The sequence below is a fragment of the Gobio gobio genome (assembly GCF_949357685.1).
Source record: "Gobio gobio genome assembly, chromosome: 6".
Taxonomy (NCBI): Eukaryota; Metazoa; Chordata; class Actinopteri; order Cypriniformes; family Gobionidae; genus Gobio; species Gobio gobio.
In genome coordinates this window covers 56454815-56476623 of record NC_137102.1, presented here as the reverse complement: position 1 = coordinate 56476623, position 21809 = coordinate 56454815, and the positions used below count along the sequence as shown (strand labels likewise).

Below are 21809 nucleotides of genomic sequence, written 5' to 3'. Positions count from 1 at the left end.
AAGTTGGAAACTAATTGGAACTAAAGAAATTAATACTTTAGTTCCGCATGGACGTGTCAAATTGATGAAAGGTGATAGTAAATATTTAAATTGTTAGAATAGATGGTAACACTTTAGAATAATGGTCCGTCATTAATTGGTAACTATGCAGGAAGTAATGCAGGACTAATGAGTAGTACTACATTAACACTTCAGCTACTACTACTAACTAATACAGAAACAAGCTTAACTAATCAGTAAGTAATATTGAATTTAGGACTAAGATAGTTCCTTATTAGGTCATCAATAATTACTGAATGGGATTGGCATCACTAAGAACTAGTAGGTAACTATGACATATTACTAATCACATTATTAATGTGAGATGTGAGAATTTGTTTTTGTTATCTGGGGCCGTATTCACAAAACATATTATCTTACCACTTAGAGTTCTCCTAAATGGTAATACAAGTTCTTAGTTACGAGTTTTCTCTTAAAACCTATTCACAAAGCTGCTGAGAGCAACTTTTACTAAGGAATTGAGAGAAGTCTTAAGCTAAGAGTAAGGGCGGGGTTGACCTCGTTGCTATGGATGATGTCAACACATTTACTAACTATGACCACAGTGATTGGCCAATAGGGGAGGGATCTCTGGCAGTGATTTAATTATAGAAATATTTTGTTGAATGAGGTTTCATGTTGCCATATTCAAATAAAGATTTTAAAATAAAAAGGTTGCTATATTCAAATAAAAAGTTTAAAATAGAAATGTTGCTATATTAAATTTTTTTTTTTGCCATATTCAAATAAAGATTTTAAAATAAAAATGTTGTCATATTCAAATAAAAAGTTTAAAATAAAAATGTTGCCATATTCAAAAAAAAAGTTTAAAATAAAAATGTTGCTACATTCAAATAAAAATGTTGCCATATTCAAATAAAGATTTTTAAATAAAAATGTTGCCATATTCAAATAAAGATTTTTAAATAAAAATGTTGCCATATTCAAATAAAGATTTTTAAATAAAAGTGTTGCCATATATCAAATAAAAAGTTTAAAATAAAAATGTTGCTATATTCAAATAAAAAGGTTGCCATATTCAAATAAAGATTTTAAAAAGTAGGCCAAGTGTCACTAATTAAACTAATATATTTTCAGCTGATTGTCAGCCTCTTATATCTCTTACATGAATTCAGGCAAAAATTATGTTTTATAAACAAAGTTCGTGAGGAGCACGTTCATCTAATCAGCGCGAGAGGAGGAATACACAGCCGAGAGCCGACTCACCCTAGTTACCTCGACAGTTTTCTGCATCCCTCCGCCACCCCGTTCCTCACACCCGGTCTGCAATGCGGGGCATAACTCTGGGTTTGGGCTAAATACCCAGCTCGGAGCCCTCGATCCCCTTGGACAGTGCACCTCCTAATATGCTTATAATTTTTACTCTATTCAATCATTTGTAAATGTGAACTCGTAAAAAAAACTGCCACAGGTAATCTTACATTATTTTTTTGTATTGAAGATACATTTATTATCACTATTGCCTCAATGTTGTATAGTGTCTTTGGGTGGATTGCAGCAACAGCCAGTAGGGTTGTTTAGTGATTTGGTCTTCGTGACTTAGGAGTCCTCTTGACTACTCCTAGCGTTTCATGGATTTAGGAGCTAGTTTTAGTGCTAAAATGCTTTGTGAAATACTCTTACAGCAAAAATTTAGGAGTCCTAAAATTAGGACTGACACCATTATTTTTAAGAGTTTCTCCAAAATCGGCAAGTTTGGAGCTACTTTTAGCCGTAGGAGTGTTTTGTGAATACAGCCCATGGACCATTATTTTAAAGTGAAAAAGATGTTTTTTCACTTTAAAATAATGGTCCAGATCACTAGTAGTTCTTGAAGAGTGTCCTTCTTCACTCTGAATAAAGTCATAAAATGCATCACTAATTACTCAAGGGTTACCTAGTCACTCTTCGAGGACAACTAGTGATCTGGACCATTATTTTAAAGTGAAAAACCATCTTTTTCACTTTAAAATAATGGTCCAGATCACTAGTAGTTCCTGCATAGTGACTAGGTAACCCTTGAGTAATTAGTGATGCCTTTTATTAATTTATTCAGAGTAAAAAAGATGATTGATTATATTTCAGACACACAATAATGTTCTTTATAATTTGCCGGTTAGTTAATAGTTATTAATGAGGCTAATCTCATTCCGTAAGTATTGATTACTTAACAAGGTACTATCTTCCAAATTCAATATTACTTATTGATTAGTTAAGCTTGTTTCTATATTTAGTAGTAGTAGCTGAAGTGTTAATGTAGTACTACTCATTAGTCCTGCATTATTTCCTGCATAGTTACCTATTAATGACGGACCATTGTTCTAAAGTGTTACCGGAAATATTTATATTTTCAGTAAATGCTGTTCTTTCTAACTTTTTATTCATCAATGAATTTTTTGAAATTTAAGCATCACAATTGTTTCCAACACTGATGATAAATCAAATCATATCAGAACTGTGACACTGAAGACTGGAGTAATGATGCTGAAAATTCAGCTTTGATCACAGGAATAAATTATATTTTAAAGTATATTAAAATAGAAAACCATTATTTTAAGTTGTAATAATATTTCACAATATTTTTTTTTTCTGTATTTTTGATCAAATAAATGCAGCCTTGATGAGCAGGAGAGAGTTCTTTCAAAAACATCCAAAATATATTTTTTCCAAACGTTTGAATGGTACAATATATTGTATTGTATTGTATTTTAATCAAATTGTCCATAAAAACCTTCTAGCAGATAAAATAATGATTCAAGTTGGTCATATTTGTTCATGTTACTTCTGGTTCATTTGTCACACTGGAAACTAAAGGTGAGGTTAAGTGCATTGCATTATGGGATACAGTATTCTGTGCATAGTTGTATATTATAGCAAATGTAAGTCATCCAGGTATTTTATACATACAGAAAAGTTCATGCAGGGTACAGTATGCATTATAGTCTGTAGTATTACAGTATGCTATTTTGAAGCAATACTGTCTGCTGCTGCTTTTTTATCCCATGAGACACTTGACTTAATGAGACGCACATCATCAAGTTTACACTTTATCATTGAGACACATTTACATGTAGATATTTCCTGTATTTGATATTTTATGATATTTCTTTCTTTTTCTCACAGGACACGGGTGTCGGGAAATCCAGTATTGTGTGTCGATTTGTTCAAGATCACTTTGACCACAACATCAGTCCAACGATAGGGTAGGGGCATCTGTTTACTAATGACATATTTATAGTGATTTACACACAATTGAGGGGAAGAAATCCCCTCCGTCAGCTTATGTGCGGCATGGATTCATCTGCTGGATAAATCTGTGTCTAAATATTCCTTTATGAGTCAAACACTCCGGATCCAAACGCTGAGTCCTGTTTTGTTTTGAACAGCTGATTCAGGGTCAGTTTGGTTGTTTCCACTCAGTTTCGTTTACATCAGCACATGGTGGTTTCTCTGTTGGGAAAAGGAATATTTTTAGCTTTTTTTATATATATATATAAAAAATTGCACTGTTTGCACATTACACAGAAACTCTTGCAAAATATTGTCAGAATTTTTTTTTTTGCTGCGTATATTAGTCATGGTTACCGTGATGTAATATCCCCTTTGAATGATGTCGGTATTAAATTCATGTTGAGTTAGGGTATTGTGTAATTTTTATTATTTCTTTTTGTTATTATTATAAAAAATGTATTATTGCATTTGATATATTATTGTGTATAATTTATATTTTATTTATATTTAAGATATACAATTTTTACCATATTTTTATCATACTGATACATGTATAATTATTTGTTTTTCAGTGCATCATTTTTAACTAAGACCGTCCCCTGTGGAAATGAACTTCACAAGTTTCTGATCTGGGACACCGCCGGACAGGAACGGGTGAGAATGTTTATTTTGTATTATTCTTTTAGGAATTGGAGTTTAGGTGTATGAATGTTTTAGTTTGTGTCTAACCTTGTTTTTGCGGCAATCATATCTCCGTATTTTTTGGCTGAGCGGCGATATATGGTATATTTTCATATTTTCTCTTTTTTATTTAAAAAAAAGAAAATTCACATCCTGCCTAATGTTGCCCAAAAACTATTTTCATATTCATACTTTTTAAAGGAGAAGTCAAAATCACTAAAATTACTAAAAATTAAATAATATAAAGACTAATTATATTAGCCTGCATTTTATTGCCCCACTACAATAGTCACTTTACAGTTACTGCTATCATAAAAACACACTTACTTGTAAGTTTAAAATTCTATATATGGCACATTTATTGTCCAACAACAAATATTTTAACAAAATGTACTATAGAACTATTGCACTCCGTCTGTTTGGCACACATCTGACGGAGCAAGCCACTCTGAACGATACACGTTAACTATATCTTACAAGTTATTTTGAAGTACAACCCCAAATCAGAAAAAGTTGGGACAGTATGGAAAACGCAAAAAAAAGAAGAAGTGATTTCTAAATTTACTTTGACTTGTATTTCATTCCAGACAATATGAACACAAAATATTTCATGTTTTGTCTGGTCAACTTCATGTCATTTGTAAATATGCATCCTTTCCTGTCATTCAGACCTGCAACACATTTAAAAAAAAGTTGGGACAGTAAAGCATTTACCACTTTGTAATGTTGCCATTCCTTTTCACAACACTTAAAAGACGTTTAGGGACTGAAGACACCAAGTGATGAAGTGTTTCAAGTGTAATTTTGTCCCATTCTTCCTGCAAACAAGTCTTAAGGTGGGCAACAGTACAGGGTCTTCGTTGTCGCATTTTGCGCTTCACAATGCGCCACACATTCTCTATTGGAGACAGGTCGGGACTGCAGGCAGGCCAGTCAAGTACCCGTACCCTCTTCCTCCGCAGCCAGGACTTTGTAATGTGTGCAGAATGTGGTTTTGCATTGTCTTGTTGAAATATGCATGGACGTCCCTAGAAAAGATGTCTTCTTGAAGGCAGCAAATTATGCTCCAAAATCTCTATGTACTTTTCATCATTAATGGTACCTTCACAGAAGTGCAAGTTACCTTTGCCAAGGGCACTGACACAACCCCATACCATGACAGACCCTGGCTTTTGGACTTGTTGCTGGTAACAGTCTGGATGATCCTTTTCTTCTTTGGTCCGGAGCACACGCCGTCCATTCCTCCCAAAAAATACCTGAAATACTGATTCATCTGACCACAGTACACGTTTCCACTGTGTGATGGTCCATCCCAGATGCCTCTGAGCCCAGAGAAGTCGACGGCGCTTCTGGACACTGTTAACATAGGGCTTCCTTTTGGCACAGTACAGTTTTAACTGGCATTTGTGGATGTAACTACGTATTGTGGTACTTGACAAAGGTTTGCCAAAGTAGTCCTGAGCCCATGTGGTGATATCGCTTATAGATGAATGACGATTCTTGGTGCAGTGCCGCCTGAGGGATCGGAGATCACGGTTGTTCAGCTTAGGCTTGCGCCCTTGTCCTTTACACACTGAAATTCCTCCAGATTCCTTGAATCTTTTAATTATGTTATGCACTGTTGAATGTGAAATATCCAAATCTCTTCCTATCTTTCTTTGAGGAACATTGTTTTTAAACATTTCAATAATTTTTTCACGTATTTGTTGGCAAACTGGCGATCCTCTGCCCATCTTTGCTCCTAAAGGATTAGACCTTTCTTGGATGCTGCTTTTGTACCAAATCATAATTACAATCACCTGTTGACATCACCTGTTTCAAATCACATCATTATTTAACCATTTTACCTCATTACTAGCCCTAAATTGCTCCTGTCCCATCTTTTTTTTTGCAAGGTCTTTTGTTGCAGGTCTGAATGACAGGAAAGGATGCATATTTACAAATGACATGAAGTTGACCAGACAAAACATGAAATATTTTGTGTTCATATTGTCTGCAATGAAATACAAGTCAAAGTAAATTTAGAAATCACTTCTTTTTTTTCTTTTTTTTGCGTTTTCCATACTGTCCCAACTTTTTCTGATTTGGGGTTGTACTTAATATAAAGCATGGCTTATGTTTAGGACAAATTGAATTATGCACTTTCCGCGCACCAGCTCACTCGGTGTCTTCTGATATTTTTCAGATGCACTCATATCAAACTACTGTACATCTTTATAAACGGTATTGCCATATCGTTTATAAAAAATACAAACTCGACATACCGCCGACCCCTATAATACTGCATACATTTCTGTTGAAGATCTTTGAGCAGATTCATGCATCTACTTCTGTCTTGAATGTTCATACAACCACAACATTGAACTGATAAAAATAATAAATGAAGCCCCAACAGATCTGAGCTGATAACACCCACTCCATCCCATGATCCATAGCATTCACTTCTGTTCTCCACCCACATACGCGGATTCCTATCAGTGTATCTGTGCCCTTTAATTCCCAACTTGAAGCAATAGTTCGTTCAAAAAGGAAAATTCTGTCATTTACGTTTAGAACATCAATGATAAGTAATTTATTTTTGGATGAACTATCCCTTTAACACAAGATTAGAGGAAGCAAGACAATTCTAAGTCAGACCTCTGTCACATTTGTCATCAGTTAGTATGAGAAATCACATTTAATTTCCATCTCACACACACACACACACAGAGACAGTTCAGGAGTTCACTGTAGGTGTGACTCATTGGGAGCGGTGGAAATGTGTGTGTAAGTTTGAGAAGTGCTGGCGTGACTTTGTGTTCACGTCTGTATGTTCACTATTAGCGTGTGCGTCTGTTCGGATCGCTCGGAAAATATGCATCTCCCTTTGACCTCGCTCAGACGTAATTGCCGTCTGCTTCTTCACAGCAAATCTTCTGCATCTGCTTCATTTAAACATTAATGCTGTTTACAGCAACTACATGCTTTAAATGTGAGCTCTATTGTATGAGCAATTGCAATAGTGATGTTTGCCTTATTAAACACATAACATTTATGTTAATATAGTCATCAAAAGCTCCCAACATTGACAGTGTATCTTTATTTTTCTCCAGTTTCATTCGTTGGCTCCCATGTATTACAGAGGCTCCGCAGCGGCCGTCATTGTTTATGACATCACAAAGCTCGTAAGTTGCATTATAGTGTGTTTGTGCAATTAACTTCCTTGTTTGTATTTAAAAAGCATGTTTAGCTGTTTAAGGTGCAGTATACGGAAATGTCACTTTGGTTGACTGTTTGTTTATAATTGTTGGAGAAAGCATGAATTTTGGAAAGAGAAATCACAAATGAGATCTTGTTTATATCTCAGTTGTTTCTCTTAAACAGCAATGAGATGAAATGGACACTGTTACTGAAGTCTCCTGATTTTGCTCATAAGAAAAAGCACATGTGTGTCCCATCAGTAGCTTTGTTTCCATCCAAAGTTGTGACTTGTGCAAAATTGGAACATTGCATTAAAACATTTGCAAATAAAGCTTCCATCCCATGTGTTCAAGAGAACAAAATAGTCACTTCCTGGGAAATTGGCGCAAAATATCTATAATAAAAATGGAAGTAGCTTCAATCGGTGAAGCATCTGTTTTTCTTATTTCATTCATCATAAATGACTTGCACCTCAGAGCATGAGATGAAACAATAAACCCTGTCATGTTATCTTGCGTTCGGATGCTAGTGTTTGGGGACGCAATCATGTGAGACACTTCTGGGAGGGAATTCTGATGACAGACTTTGCCTCAGGAATTTCAGAATGTTTTCAGTTTTTGGTTGCGCATCGAGGGATTTATTCGATAAATGTGTTTCCATCAGTATATGCGCGTGTCGTCCTATCGGATAAAAGAAATGATCCACTTCAATTGAGTGCATACATTTTTTTTATGTGCATTTTTAGAATTTATGCACATCTTGGCATTTCCATTGGGTTTTTTCCCCCAAAATTTGCATAAAAAGAAGTGGATGGAAACAGCTACTGTCTCATACCTTTGCTCAGATTTTCCAAGACAAAAGTCAGAGATTTCTCTTCAAAATCCTCCAAGATCAAATGATCTTTTATAGCTCTATACTCTTACTAGATGACAACTATTGACTCATTTGTGTCATTTTACCTCATGAGGAATTTCAGGAGAAACATCTGAGGTAAAGTTGATACTTTAATGAAATGTTTGAGATCTCAGGCCCTGTTTACACCTGGTATTAAGATGTGTTTTGGTCGATCGAATCACAAGTAGACGAGGGAGACACATTCCCGTTTACACCTGGTGTTTTAAAGGGTAACTCAACCCCTGGTCAGAGCCTAACTCCACCCACTGGCAATATTTGAAAAACGCTGGAAAAGTGTGCAGAGCCCAGCGGAGACAGAGGGGATGAACCGAGGGCGGGGCTGAGCAGGGGGCGTGCACCTGAGACCCGCGGTGACGGATTGATTGACAGATGTCAGACTCGTAAAGATGGAGAGGGACTGGAGTGACGCCAGTAGCTTTACAACAGAGCGGTCATTCAAAGTAGAGGACTTTTCTACACCACCTTCTCCTGAAGTGGAGGAGGGTGAATTGTCTGTATCAATTCAAGCCGCTGGCTTACACTGAGGTCTTAACTCCCGATGCCGACGATGCTAGCGAAGCAGCAGCGCAAGAGAGGATGGGACCACTGACTTATTCTCTGAGCAGTCAAATCCTTATACTGAATGCCACTAAAAATAGATCAGTTATTTTTAAAAATATATCAGACAATGTATTTTTATTCAAATGAACTGAATCAATAGGCAGCGCAGGACCAATAAGTTTAAACCTAATAGCCTATTATAAACCGATTTCCTCAAATAAAACGTTACGGTATTGTTGTTCGTTACCACGGCAACCACTGTGTCAGGGTTTGAAAGCGTGTCTCAAGAGTTGAAGAATGTCCAACTTTGAGTAAAATGCAGTGCTCATCACTGTCATTTTTCAACCAGCCGTCCAATCACAGTGGAGGAGGGGTGGGACAAATTCAACACCGACCAACCTCCACATTCTGCTTGTACAACGTCAACAGATGACAACAAGCAGCATAATAACGGAACAAACTATTTTAAAGAGCACCTATTATGGCATTTAAAATGTTCCAAATATTGTTTTAGAAGTCCCCAACAACAGTTTTGCACGCATGCAATGACAAAAAAGACTTTGGTTTTCTTATAATATGCATTTATTTTTACCTGTTTTGACAGCGATTCTCAAATGATTCCTTTAGTGATTCACTTTTCAAAACCCCGCCTTTTTAAATTTAATGTAATTTCTAAACAGAGGAGTATTTTTTATTCAATACTTCCTCAAAATGCGCAGATGTATCCTATTCATGAGCGATGGAGTCTCTTATGTGTTGTTTACAAATCATACTGGCAGCCGGAGGGCGCTCTGTGCACATGTAGTCCATATATGGTACAGACAGATGAAGAAGATACCATGTGCCATAATAGAAGTCCATTATAAAAGCTTCCTGAGATCGCGAAACATGCAGACATTTGAAGACTAATAAACACCCAATCGCGACGATGTATGGTTTGTCTTCAAGCCACTTAGTCTTCAAATGCTTTTGAGTCGCACTTCAGAACACAGCGTCTCGTCGCCATGATGTTTTCTAGTTTTCACTGGCGTCTTGGGAGCGCAATAAGTGGGCGTATCGTATTCAAATAACTTGACAAGTTGACGTCATCTAGTCAGAGAAAAAGCTTCGGTCTTCTAACGATTCTTAAAAATGACTCAGAGTCGACTCTTACTTTTGAAAGAAAATAACTATATATACGGTGCACTGTCATATTTCAAACTTTGCAGGATGTTTTTGTTCACTTAGATCTATGTTACACACTACATGAAAGGTAAATTTCAAAATTCCATGATAGGTGCTCTTTAAAACAAGAGCCAGAGCAAATACTTTACATTGTATTGGCAATTTTATATAGAATCAATACAGAAACAAACTATCTGTGAAATGAGATGCTAGCAACACTTCCGCGGATATTCCGTATCATAAGCAAAGAGTCTCAACTGAAAAAAAAGCTGCGCTGTGAAAACGCTCTCAAGCGCTCACAGCGAGGCGTTTTCAGCTGGATAAAAATGCTTTTGGTGAACACGTGGCCTTTAGGGCGTGGTGAGCTTGTGCCAGGGGCGTAAGCAGTGAGATGTTGAAAGAGCCAGCATACGTCACGATGGCAAACAACGTCCAATTGTGCTTGGTACGTTTTTCATCCTCAAACCAAACTTGGGTCTCCAGCCAACAAAGTTTAAATCCTGTCTGGCTAGCACGCATCCCATAATGTTTACGCATCAGGTCAGTAGGCTGAGAGTAGACGGTCTTTTGTGGCTGTTTGAACACATTCGACCACATGAGCGTTTACACCACGAAAGCAATCCGGTCTAATGTGTTTTCGACTACCTCTAGAAGTGGTCGAAAGTGGATAAACAAAAGTTTTAGACCCCGTTTACACCTGTATTTAGTGTCGTCCACTTGATCCGTGATCCGAACGACCAAACAGCATTTATTAACCAGGTGTAAACAGGTCCTCAATTAAAGAGTTAGTTCACCCAAAAAAATTGAATTCAAAATTTTGTGTGAGATTGTGGTCCAGTGGGTTAAACCATGGAACTGACACGCAGAAGGTTGCTGGTTCGATCCCAGTGGTCACCACCAGTGTGTCCTTGAGTGCCACTTTACAGTGCCACTTTACTCCATGTTGCTCCAGGGAGATTGTCCTTGTAATAAGGGCACTGTGAGTCGCTTTGGATAAAAGCGTCTGCCAAATGCATAAATATAAATATATATATATATATGTAAATATATCATCATTTACTCTTCCATGTCATTCCAAACCTATAAGATTTCGAAACACAAATGAAGATGTTTTTGTCCCTCCACTGAAAGTCCAGACAACCAAAGATTAAAAAAAAAACTGTTGTGAGTCAAATGAATCATATTAATCAAACGGTTTAAACCAAGTCTTGTGAAGAGAGTGATCGCTTTATGATGAACTACAGATTAAATTTAGGCTTTTATTTACATTTAAAACAAAGATCGACATATACATAGAGCACATCACATTGGTAACCTGGAATTTCAATGGAGGGACAGAAACCTTTCATTCAACCTTTCACAAACAAGAAACATTTCATTAGATAGATCTTAATTTGTGTTTCGAAGAGTCTTATGGGTAGGTTGAGTAAATGTGACCGTATATTAAGTCTCTGATCTGTGAAAAAGCAGCTTGTGTTTTTGAGTTGCATGTTTTGTGATGTGTCTGGTTTCTGCAGGACTCCTTCCAGACGTTAAAGAAGTGGGTAAAGGAGCTGAAGGAACATGGGCCAGAGGATATAGTCGTGGCCATAGCAGGAAATAAGAACGATCTGGGTGACATCAGGTTAATAAAACCCTCTTCCTATCTCTGAGAATGTACTATAATCTCTGAAGTTTCTTTCCAAAACCTCCATCCTTAGATATTCATGTCACGACAACTGACCCTTTTGACAATCTTAAAGGGGTCATAGAATGACATTTTTGTACAAGTTAATATGATTCTTTAGTGTCTAAATGAAAAGTTTGTAATATACTTTAATTAAAAATTCTCATTAGTATTGTAAGAAAACACTCAATTTACCTGGTCAAAACCAGCTCAGTTTTCGGCAAGTCATTTCAGTGTATGTGACTTTAAATGATAATGAGCTTTGCTCACCCCGCCCCCTCTGCTCTGTGGGGCATTCGGTTCGACCCGACACAACACCACAACACACGTGGAGTGTTGCCTTGACAACATTTGAGGGTATATTTTCGAGAAATAATGGCAACGGGAGTCTCTGAGGACACATCTGAGCAACCTTATCATTTTGAACCGGAGTCGGACCAGGAACAGATGACGAACGTTTCTGAATGGTTGGTTAACGTCATGTCACTTTGATCTATCTTTGTACTGGCAGAGTAGTGTAGTTGCTATGTGTTTACTGATGTGTTAGTTCATTGACAGATTGATGTTATGTTATAAGATTTTTTTTTTTTTACATTACTTCTTAATCAGTAACAGACACCGTTATAAACCATGTACAAAAGTAAGCTTAGTTTAGTGTTACCACGTTAACTTTATCACCCGAGTACAGTTTGTAATAACAAACATAACGTTGTTCATTATAAACGTGGGATTATGAATTATATTGAGAACTTCATACACAGAAAGCATGCCATAATGTAACTTACCCTGTAAACTTTAGCCTCATTCATCGTGAAGCACGCAAGCGATTTGCAAAGATTAATATAAAGGTTAATAAAACGTTACACTCACATCTTCCTGAGGTGCAGCAGGAACACGATCCTTTTTTCAAGAGCAGCTTATTAGCAAAACCTGCTTTATACTGACGCTCGTTTATAAAGCAGTCTGCTGAGAAATGATTCGCGCAAACATTGACATTGATCGGGGGAATATTCCCTTCTAAAACAAAACTCAGCAGCCTCTGGGTCTTCAGCGGTTCGGATTTAGGAACATCAAAATGACTGCTGTGTTCGTTATTACACCCAACAACACAACACCACAATCGCTTAGATGCCATTCTGCTCCAGCGTATCAACAATGGCGGACTGATGACAGCTCGCTCAGGGCGGGTCTGTGTTGAAACGCTGCTGTCAATCAACAATCTTAGGAGGGGCGTACACCGTGTAACGTCACACGATCAGACGGCTCGATTTGAGACAGGGGAAAATATATAAGGAGATTAAAAAAAAACACTGGATGTATTTTTATCATTATAGGATGGTTGTGTACAGGCACTGCCAACACACATTTCCGTATAATCAACTTGTAAAAGTGCATGTACCATTCTATGACCCCTTTAAAACAGAAACTGCTCTTAATGTTGTTACGAACCCCGTATTAAATGTGCTCGTTAGAAAAGGGGAACGCAACATAAAAGGACACGCAAGACCAAAGAAAGCATTTTTATAATTTATTACGTCTCACCGGTGTCGCATCAGGCAACTGGGTGGACGATTTCCAACCCCAACAAAATAAACCAACTAATTAACAAACACACAAAACGAACAACAAAAGAAATACAGGAAAAAGATACTCAAACACACAGCTTCAGCTACCAGCCAGACGGTCGCACATCAAGCTCTTCCAGTTGCAACTCGTCATCAGCATGGAGCTAGGTAAACATCAAATGACTTCTCAAGGGTGCTCAGCACTTCACAAACTCAGTGACTAAAATGGTCGGGCGACTGGAATAAGATGGAAGTAGCACGATCAGCCAGCCACACGGTTACTCTCCCTCCGTCCTATATTCAATTCTCAGCGTCATTACCAAATCGGTAGCAGGTGTTCAAGGGCGGAGCTTACCCTCGGAAGAAAAGAAAACCAAAATTAATACCAAAAAATAACACAACAGAACCCAAGCAAACTACTCATAATAAGACTATTAATAATCCCAATAATAATCAATAATTAAGATAATAATATTGTTAATAGTAGAGCTTGGATCGTAACAATGTGCGTGATTTACGTAGGGTTGGGTATCGTTTTAATTTTACCAATTCTGATTCTGCTTATCGATTCCGATTCTTATCGATTCCTAATTTAGATTTCAATAGGGTAAAAAAACAACAACCTTAGGGATCATTCACATTTGTTATTAGGCTAGTATTGCAAAACATTTCATTGTAGCTGAATACCATGAACAAAAATAAACAGGCTAGCAACTTTTGCCTATGGTTTAAAAATACCATAGCAAAAGAAAATTTGAAGAAACATTTCAAGCATTATTAAAGACAAGTAAATACTCAGTAATTAAAAAAAGAACAAATAAACAAATTAGAAATTGCACAAATAAATACAACTGAACAAAGATTGGATTGAAATCTGTAATCAAATGTAAAATAACACTGCACTTTATTGATCAAATATAGGCTATACATTACAAATATAGTTAGAAGTTATTCTGTCTAGAACAGCAAGTGAGTTTTGTGTTTTGTTTGATTGACGTTATCATAGAGACGGTATTACGTCAGCGACATTACCGACTGTGTTTACGAGAGTATTTTGGCATTTTTGTGTGTATTTGTCCATTCATGTGCTGTGCAAAAAGACGAGGAAGAGAACTCATTTCATTATCGCGCACAATTCATTCACTATGAGAAGCCGTTCTGTGTGTACGTGTGTGTGTGTGTGTCTGCAGCACAGAAAACAGGTCACGCTTGTGTGTGCAGCGGTTAAAAATCACAATAAAATGCACATACAGCAACCGATAAGCGGAATCGAAATGCGCGTTTCTTATCAAATTTATTCTTGGAATCGGTTTTAAAATGGAACCGGTTCTCGATACCCATCCGTACTTACAAGTGCTTGATTTTCCAAAGACATTAAAATATAATCTTTCATCAAAGTGTAATAACTTGCAATCCAGTCAAATACTAATGGATAAAATCAAGTAGTGCACTAAGTTTTCCTAGATGGCAAGATGGTTTGCGATTGCTGTTTCACTTTACTCCTGAGAAAGGAACTGCCCCTTCAATTATAGTTTTACTGAGCTGTTAAAGGGATAATTCAGCCAAAAATGTAAACACTGTCATCATTTACTCACCCTTAAGTTGTTCCGAACCTGTATGAGTTTCTTCTGTTGAACACAAAAGACGATCTTTTGAAGAATGTCCATAGTATTGAAGACAAATACCATGGAAGTCAATGGGGCCCGTCAACTGTTTGGTTACTGACAAATATCAAAAGTTAAAAATATCGTCTTTTGTGTTCAACAGAAGAAAGAAACTTATACAGGTTTGGAACAACATGAGGGTGAGTAGATGATGACAAAATTTTCATTTTTGGGTGAACTATCATGCTTAATCGCTTTTCCCTCTGTATAATTACACAACATTTGCAGGGTTGGACACGCCCCTCATGCCAAGCAAACCCTTGATGATGTCTGTGAGCGAGATTATTTACTTGTATTCAATTTTTTTTTCTTCTAGAGAAGTTCCAACTAAAGAGGCGAAAGATTTTGCTGAGTCCATTGCTGCCATATTTATGGAGACTAGTGCCAGAAACGCTGTTAACATAGAGGAGCTGTTCCAGAAAATCAGTAAGTATCCCTAAAACTAGTTTCCACGCTACTCCTGACCGACTGTAGCAAACCCGAACACTATACAGCAATAGGGATTGCTATTCATTTGTTTTTTTTGACACTGTATCATCTTCTCCCTCATTTACTCCCATTTTCAAGCTTTTTACGAAGCGTTCTCAACATATTAATTTACTATACTAATATAAAAGTCACTTAAGCAGGTTTCTCCAGGTTTAATGAAGGTACATTTAAGACTTTCTAAAGACCTTTTTAAGACCAAGTTAATATTATTTAAGGAATAAACTGAAGGAAACACAATATGTAAATATGTTCTCTAAATGTAAATGTCTAGAGAGAAACAAAACGAGTTGTACTAGCAACACTTCAGAGTTTGAAAATACAGCTTTCAGCAGATATCCATTACTTTTTCATTCATTTTACAAAAAAGATTCTTAAATCAAGACGTATTTACTTGATGCAAAATGACGTCAAAATTAAGCAAATTTATTAGGATTAAAACAAGAACAAATATCTGCCAATGGGCTCAGAAAAATCAACTTAATTCAAAGGGAAATTTTCATAACTTTTAGATTTAATAAAACATACGATTTTGTTCTTGTTTTAAGCATAAACTCCAGTTTTTTCAATATTTCATTTTACATTTGCATTTCAAGTCAATGTCCTGATTTAAGGAGGTTTAGACACAAAAATACAGAGGAAGATATTCATTTTTTGCCATGCATGCAACATTTAATGCCCTAACTTTATGAATATAAGAATTTCTGCTAAAAAAAAAAAAACATCATCATGATGAACCTGGCTCAGTATATAAAAAAAGATAAATCATCCAAATGTCTAGCAGGAGGAATGTTTGGATATAAGGCACAGCTTACCAACTCATGTACCTGTGTACGGGTCAAAACGCAATGGCAAGTGTATCTCTGGACAAAGTTCAATCTTCACAGCTGAAGCTTGTGCATTACTTCTAGCTCTTGGAAAAATAGAGAAGGAACAACAACGTAACTTTTTAATTTGCACAGATTCTAAATCCTGCCTACAAGCACTTGATTCTTTGAAAGCTGAACATCCTATAATTACCAGCATCATAGGAAAAGTGGACTCTTTAAAGAAACAAGATGTTAATATTGTTTTTTGTTGGATACCAGGCCATATAGGTTTGACTGGTAATGAACAAGCAGATAAAGCAGCAAAGGAAGCACTTCAGTTGGAAATGACAGAATGTAAAATACCAGCATCTGACGTTAAACCCATATTGAACCTGTACATTTACAATAAATGGCAAATGGAATGGAACGAATGTGTAAATAACAAATTATATGAGGTGAATCCAGTTTTAAATCAAGGAGTTATTTTGAAAATAGATATGACAAGCTTTTATATACGAAATGCCGAATTGGACATTCGAGACTCACTCATTCATATTTATTGAACGGGGAAGAGAAACCGGTTTGTGATCTGTGTAAGAATTTCACGAGTGTAAAACATATTTTAATAGAATGTCCTTTTTTAAATAATATTAGAGAACGGTTTTATTCAGAAAACACATTAATGGACATTTTTAAAAAGGTTTCTCCTGGAGTAATTTTAGAATTTCTGTCAAATATTAAATTGAAAGATTCTATGTAATTGGTGTTTTTATTACTGTTGTTGTTATTGGTATATATGCATGATTTTGTATAGCGATTGTTTTTAAGACAAAATTGTTAAATTATTGTAAACAATGTATTGAAGTGATTCTGCTGATTGCCATGAATATAGCCATTGTTGCTGATATGGCATTAAATCATAAATAAATAAATAAATAAATAAGAGTTTCTGCTCTAATTTATGACCTTTTTAAAGGATTAGTTCACTTCAAAATGAAAATTTCCTGATAATTTACTCACCCCCATGCCATCCAAGATGTTCATGTCTTTCTTTCTTCAGTCGAAAAGAAATGAATTTTTTTCAGGAAAACATTTCAGGATTTTTCTCCACACCATTGACTTCCATGGCAACCAAAATGTTGAAGGTCCAAATCAATGCAGTTTCAAAGGAAGGGCTTCAGAGGCTCTGCATGATCCCAGATGAGGAATAGGGTCTGATCTAGCGGGAAAAAAAATATATACTTTTTAAGTTTTTACACCACAGATTGCGTTTGTAGAAAGGTCACGCTTGACGTCTACAGAAGTACTGCCCCGTGTTTACAAAGCACTCGTGCGAAGACTAATACAAACAATTCTTTAGCAAAAAGGGTTAAACAACGTCGGACGATTTTGAAGTTGGAGGTTTTTTTGTAAAGGGCGTTTCTATTAGTCTTTGCACGGTCGCTTGGGGCGGACTTCTGCCTACGTCTTGCGTGACCTTTCCGACGTGATTACGCAATCTGTGGCACGTCGCAGAGCAGCGCAAGATGAGCAATTTAGGATAAAAGGTATATAAATGTTTATTTTTTCTTGAAAATGACCGATGGTTTGGCTAGATAAGACCCTATTCCTGTCTGGGATCGTGCAGAGCCTCTGAAGCCCTTCCTTTGTAACTGCATCGATTTGGACCTTCAGCATTTTGGTTGCCATTGAAGTCCATTATAAGGAGAAAAATCCTGGAAGGTTTTCCTCAAAAATGTAATTTCTTTTTGGCGGAAGAAAGAAAGACATGAACATCTTGGATGAGATGGGGGTGAGTAAATTATCAGGACATTATCAATTTGAAGTGAACTAATACTTTAAGGCCTTAATTTGTGTTAAGACCTGCAGAAACCCTGCTTAATGTTGTGCTTAACAGAGTTGAAAGGGTTTGTTAGGCACACTATAAAGCAAGAGCCGTTTTAATCATGCTAAAACTAACTTAAATTCATTGTTTTGAGTGATGTATTGCTATTATAAAATGATGAGAATGGCAATTTACATAAACACACACTCATGTATATACTATGTACTTATTAAAGCAATTACAATAATTGGGTAATAATTAGATACTAACTCTGAACCTACCTCTAAACCTAACCTTAACTCATGTAATTACCTTATATTAACTAGTACTTTCTTAGGTAAGTACACTGTAAGTACACGTACTATAAAATAAAGTGTAACCACTACTCTACCGTCCAGAAGTTTGGGGGCAGAAAGTTCTATTTTAATAAAATTTAAAATTTTATTCAGCGAAGAGTAAAGTCATAAGAAATGTTTCTTGAGCAGCAAATCAGCATATTAGAAGGATCATGTGACACTGAAGACTGGAGTAATGATGCTAAAAAAAAATCAGCTTTGATCTCAGGAATAAATTACATTTTACAATACATTAAAACAGAAACATAAATTTGAAATTATAATAATATTTCACAATATTTCAGTTTTGACTGTTTTGATCAAATAAATGCAGCCTTTATGAGCATAAAAGACTTAAAAAAAACATTAAAGGCTCTTCATGTGCTTTGCACATTAATACATTTATATCATTCTAGTTGTCCGCAATGATGGCACAACTCTAATTTTAACTTGTTGTGAATATTTCTTAGTCATCTTCATCACCTCTGTGTCACATTTGACATCAGTTTGTGTTTTGAAATATTGAGGTTCATTATGCTAGCAGCCACTGTATTATCTAATGCAATGACATGCACACAAGATATGGCATAACTGTTCATGTTCTCACATCTGTGTGTAGGTCGACAGATCCCTCCGCTGGAGAACACAGACGCTGACAGCCACGATTCCTTTAAACTGACACGACAGCCTCCTCCCTCCACCAAACGCTGCTGTTAGACGTCCGCAAGTCAACACAAACACCCTAGAGCATGATTTTCTGTGGGATCTGACACGTAGATTGGGATCACATTAAATACATATCATGGTGTGTTAAAGTTAATGATGAGGATACAAAATTGACAGCAATTCTGCAGCGTAACGGTTTTATACCAAGTCATAATGTTTTCTGAACATTGCCGTTAAGCTGAGCAACTTTGAGAGGTGAGTTATCACAACTTGAAATAATATTCATACAAAACAAAATTGTGTTAAATTTAAATGCTGTCATGCAGTAGTTAGCGCCATGTTTACACAATAATAAGTGCCTTAGAAATGCTATTTTTATGTTGTTTTGATACCTAGTTGTAAAAACAAAAGCTTTGATTGGTTATCTCTAATCTGGCTTTATCTGAACACTTACAATGACATTGATTGAGTGATGTAAATGACACAGATTCGCAAATATGTTGGTCACACTTTCTATTACAGTGTTCATGTGATTACTCTTCTAAAAATAGTCTTTATTGGCATCACTGGTTCCATAAAGAACCTCCAGCACTTTCCATTCCACAAAAGGTTCTTTATAAAGGGGAAAAGGTTATTTTGATTATTAAAATGCTCTTTAAATTAAGAAAAATGGTTATTTTAAGAACTGTTCACTGAACGGATCTTTGGGGAACTAAAATGGTTCTTCTATGGCATTGATGTGAAAATTGGAACTTTTATTTTTAAGAGTAATACTAATAAACCACATTTGTTTAATGTCATTTTTTGTAGTGCTGTGTAATTGCACACAGATATTATTTTTATTTTAGTAGTTCATTATATGGGCACTGTAAAATGAAGTGTTACAAATGTATTTATCCTTGGAAAGTGAGTTATGTAATGATCATTTTGGTTATTTGTTAATCCTTTAACTTAAGTATTATGTGAAATATTTACCCCTTTATTAAAAGGAAATTGGGAGAAATCAGCCACCAGAGGGCACAGTTGGCTTTACTGTGAACGCCAGTTTTGTTCGTTCTTTTGCAAGCTTCTGCTTACCTGTTGCTGCTGTCAATGGGGGAAAAAAGGGTTGAAAAGACTCAACTGTTCATTCTGATCCCAATAAAATGTCTAACAATATGGTTTTCAATGGTTTTTAGGAACTGACAAAATTCTGTTCATCTGTTAGTAGGGTACAACAGAGCTAAAGACACACCTTAAAAGGGTAGTTCACCCAAAAATTAAAATTAGCCCATGATTTACTCACCCTCAAGTCATTGTATGTGTATATGACATTCTTCTTTCTGATTAATAAAATCAGAATTATATTTAAAAAGTCCTGGCTCTTCCAAGCGTTATAATGGCAGTGAATTGTTGGGTCATTTTTGAAGTCCATAAAAGTGCATCTATCCATCATATAACTGCGCCACACGGCTCCGGGGGGTTAATAAAGGCCTTCTGAAGCCAAGTGGTGTGTTTGTGTAAGAAAAATATAATTTTTTTAAACTTTATAGACTAAAATAACTAACTTCCGGCTGTCGCAATTACCCGCCATTTCTCTTTAAAAATTCTCATTTTAGACTTCTAATTCATGACCGGTGTTTTGTTTTGCCCAATCCTCTGCGCTTCTGCGTTCTTCAATACTCCTGCATCAAGGGTCAAGGGTTACTCTTTCACCGTAAGTCCACCTGCTTAGTTATTTTAGTCCATAACGTTTTAAATATGGATATTTTTCTTACATAAACACGGCACTTTGCTTCAGAAGGCCTGTATTAACCCTCCAGAGCCGTGTGGAGCAGTTATATGATGGATAGATGTACTTTTATGCACTTCAAAAAAGCCCCAACCATTCAGTGCCATTATAAAGCTTGGAAGAGCTGGGACTTTTTTAATGTAACTCTGATTTTATTAGTCAGAAAGAAGAAACTCATATACACCTAGGATGACTTGAGGGTGAGTAAATCATGGGCTCATTTTTTATTTTTGGGTGAAATATCCCTTTAAGAAAAAATTGGATTTTCACTACTCCCATAGTGTATGATTACAGAAAAAAAAAAATATATGTTTGTATCGAACATTTATGGAGAAATAGATTTTTTGTGAGAATAAGTCATAAAATTGGTTTATTTTGTTTAAAAATCGCATAACCCTTACCCTAACGTATGAGGTGGCGAGGGAGGCACATAGTATTGATACTAAGACTTTATTAAAACATTATTTTAGCGGAAGTATAAGTTACAAAACAATCACTTTAGCAAAGTTTGAACTATGTTCTGTTTATTTTTATGAAAAAAACAATTCATTTTTGTTCAATAAATATACTGTGATTAAAATATGTTAATATAGAAATATATTTTATAAATATAGAAACAATAATTTTAAAAAGTAAAGATCTGAAAGCATTGAAGAAGATCCCATAATAATTGTTACAATAGTAACAATAAATTATATTTCATCATATGGTATGATTAATATGGTTTCATTATAAGTATGGTGATTATCTCTAAGGTGGATACCCAGCATAATATATGATAATTACCATCTGAATCTAACCGTGTCATGTCAACAAATGGAAGAGTCAGCGGCTGTTTATTATCATGTTAATTATTGTGCCTTTCGCCCCGACAGCAGTGGTACCTTTTACCCCAAATACCATACTTGTACATATTCTTCTGTTCTTGGAAAAACTGTTGTTTTAAATAGCTTGAACAAAACTCGCCTTTTTCTCAATACTTTTAGCAATTCTCATTTGCTACTTAAATCTACAACATTTTTAAAAACCTCAAATATTAGATCAGATTAGCGCAAAATCAACTTCTGCGATCGCATCAAAGATCAGCCAAATTTCCACGTGCATCTTGAAAAGCGGATGTTTTAGAAAGTGCTGTGGCAGATTTTTGTGCCAGCTAGTGGTTTAGAGGAAAAAAAATCAAAGGAGCCTTTTACCCCAGTGCGCCTTTAGCCCCGTTGTACTCTATACTTATTAGCTGATCACTAAATTTGTACATTTCCCCAAAACGTTTAA

The 21809-nt window shown here is 35.9% G+C and overlaps 1 protein-coding gene across 2 annotated transcripts in view; it reads left to right on the top strand.

Moving 5' to 3' along the window:
* Positions 1–20831, top strand: part of rab31 (RAB31, member RAS oncogene family) — a 22387-nt gene extending 1556 nt beyond the window's left edge. The window contains exons 2-8 of one of the 2 annotated variants that reach the window (XR_013816752.1): positions 3163–3242; positions 3843–3924; positions 7044–7115; positions 11268–11374; positions 14962–15071; positions 18720–19672; positions 20737–20831. Coding sequence is in view for 1 of the 2 variants with exons in the window: in XM_079819896.1 (XP_079676022.1) it covers positions 3163–3242; positions 3843–3924; positions 7044–7115; positions 11268–11374; positions 14962–15071; positions 18720–18817 (549 nt within the window). In the remaining variant the exon portion in view is untranslated. Of the gene's footprint in view, positions 1–3162; positions 3243–3842; positions 3925–7043; positions 7116–11267; positions 11375–14961; positions 15072–18719; positions 19918–20736 lie in introns of those variants that run through there. The other variant, XM_079819896.1, reaches the window with a different exon arrangement.
* Positions 20832–21809: the final 978 nt, after the last annotated feature.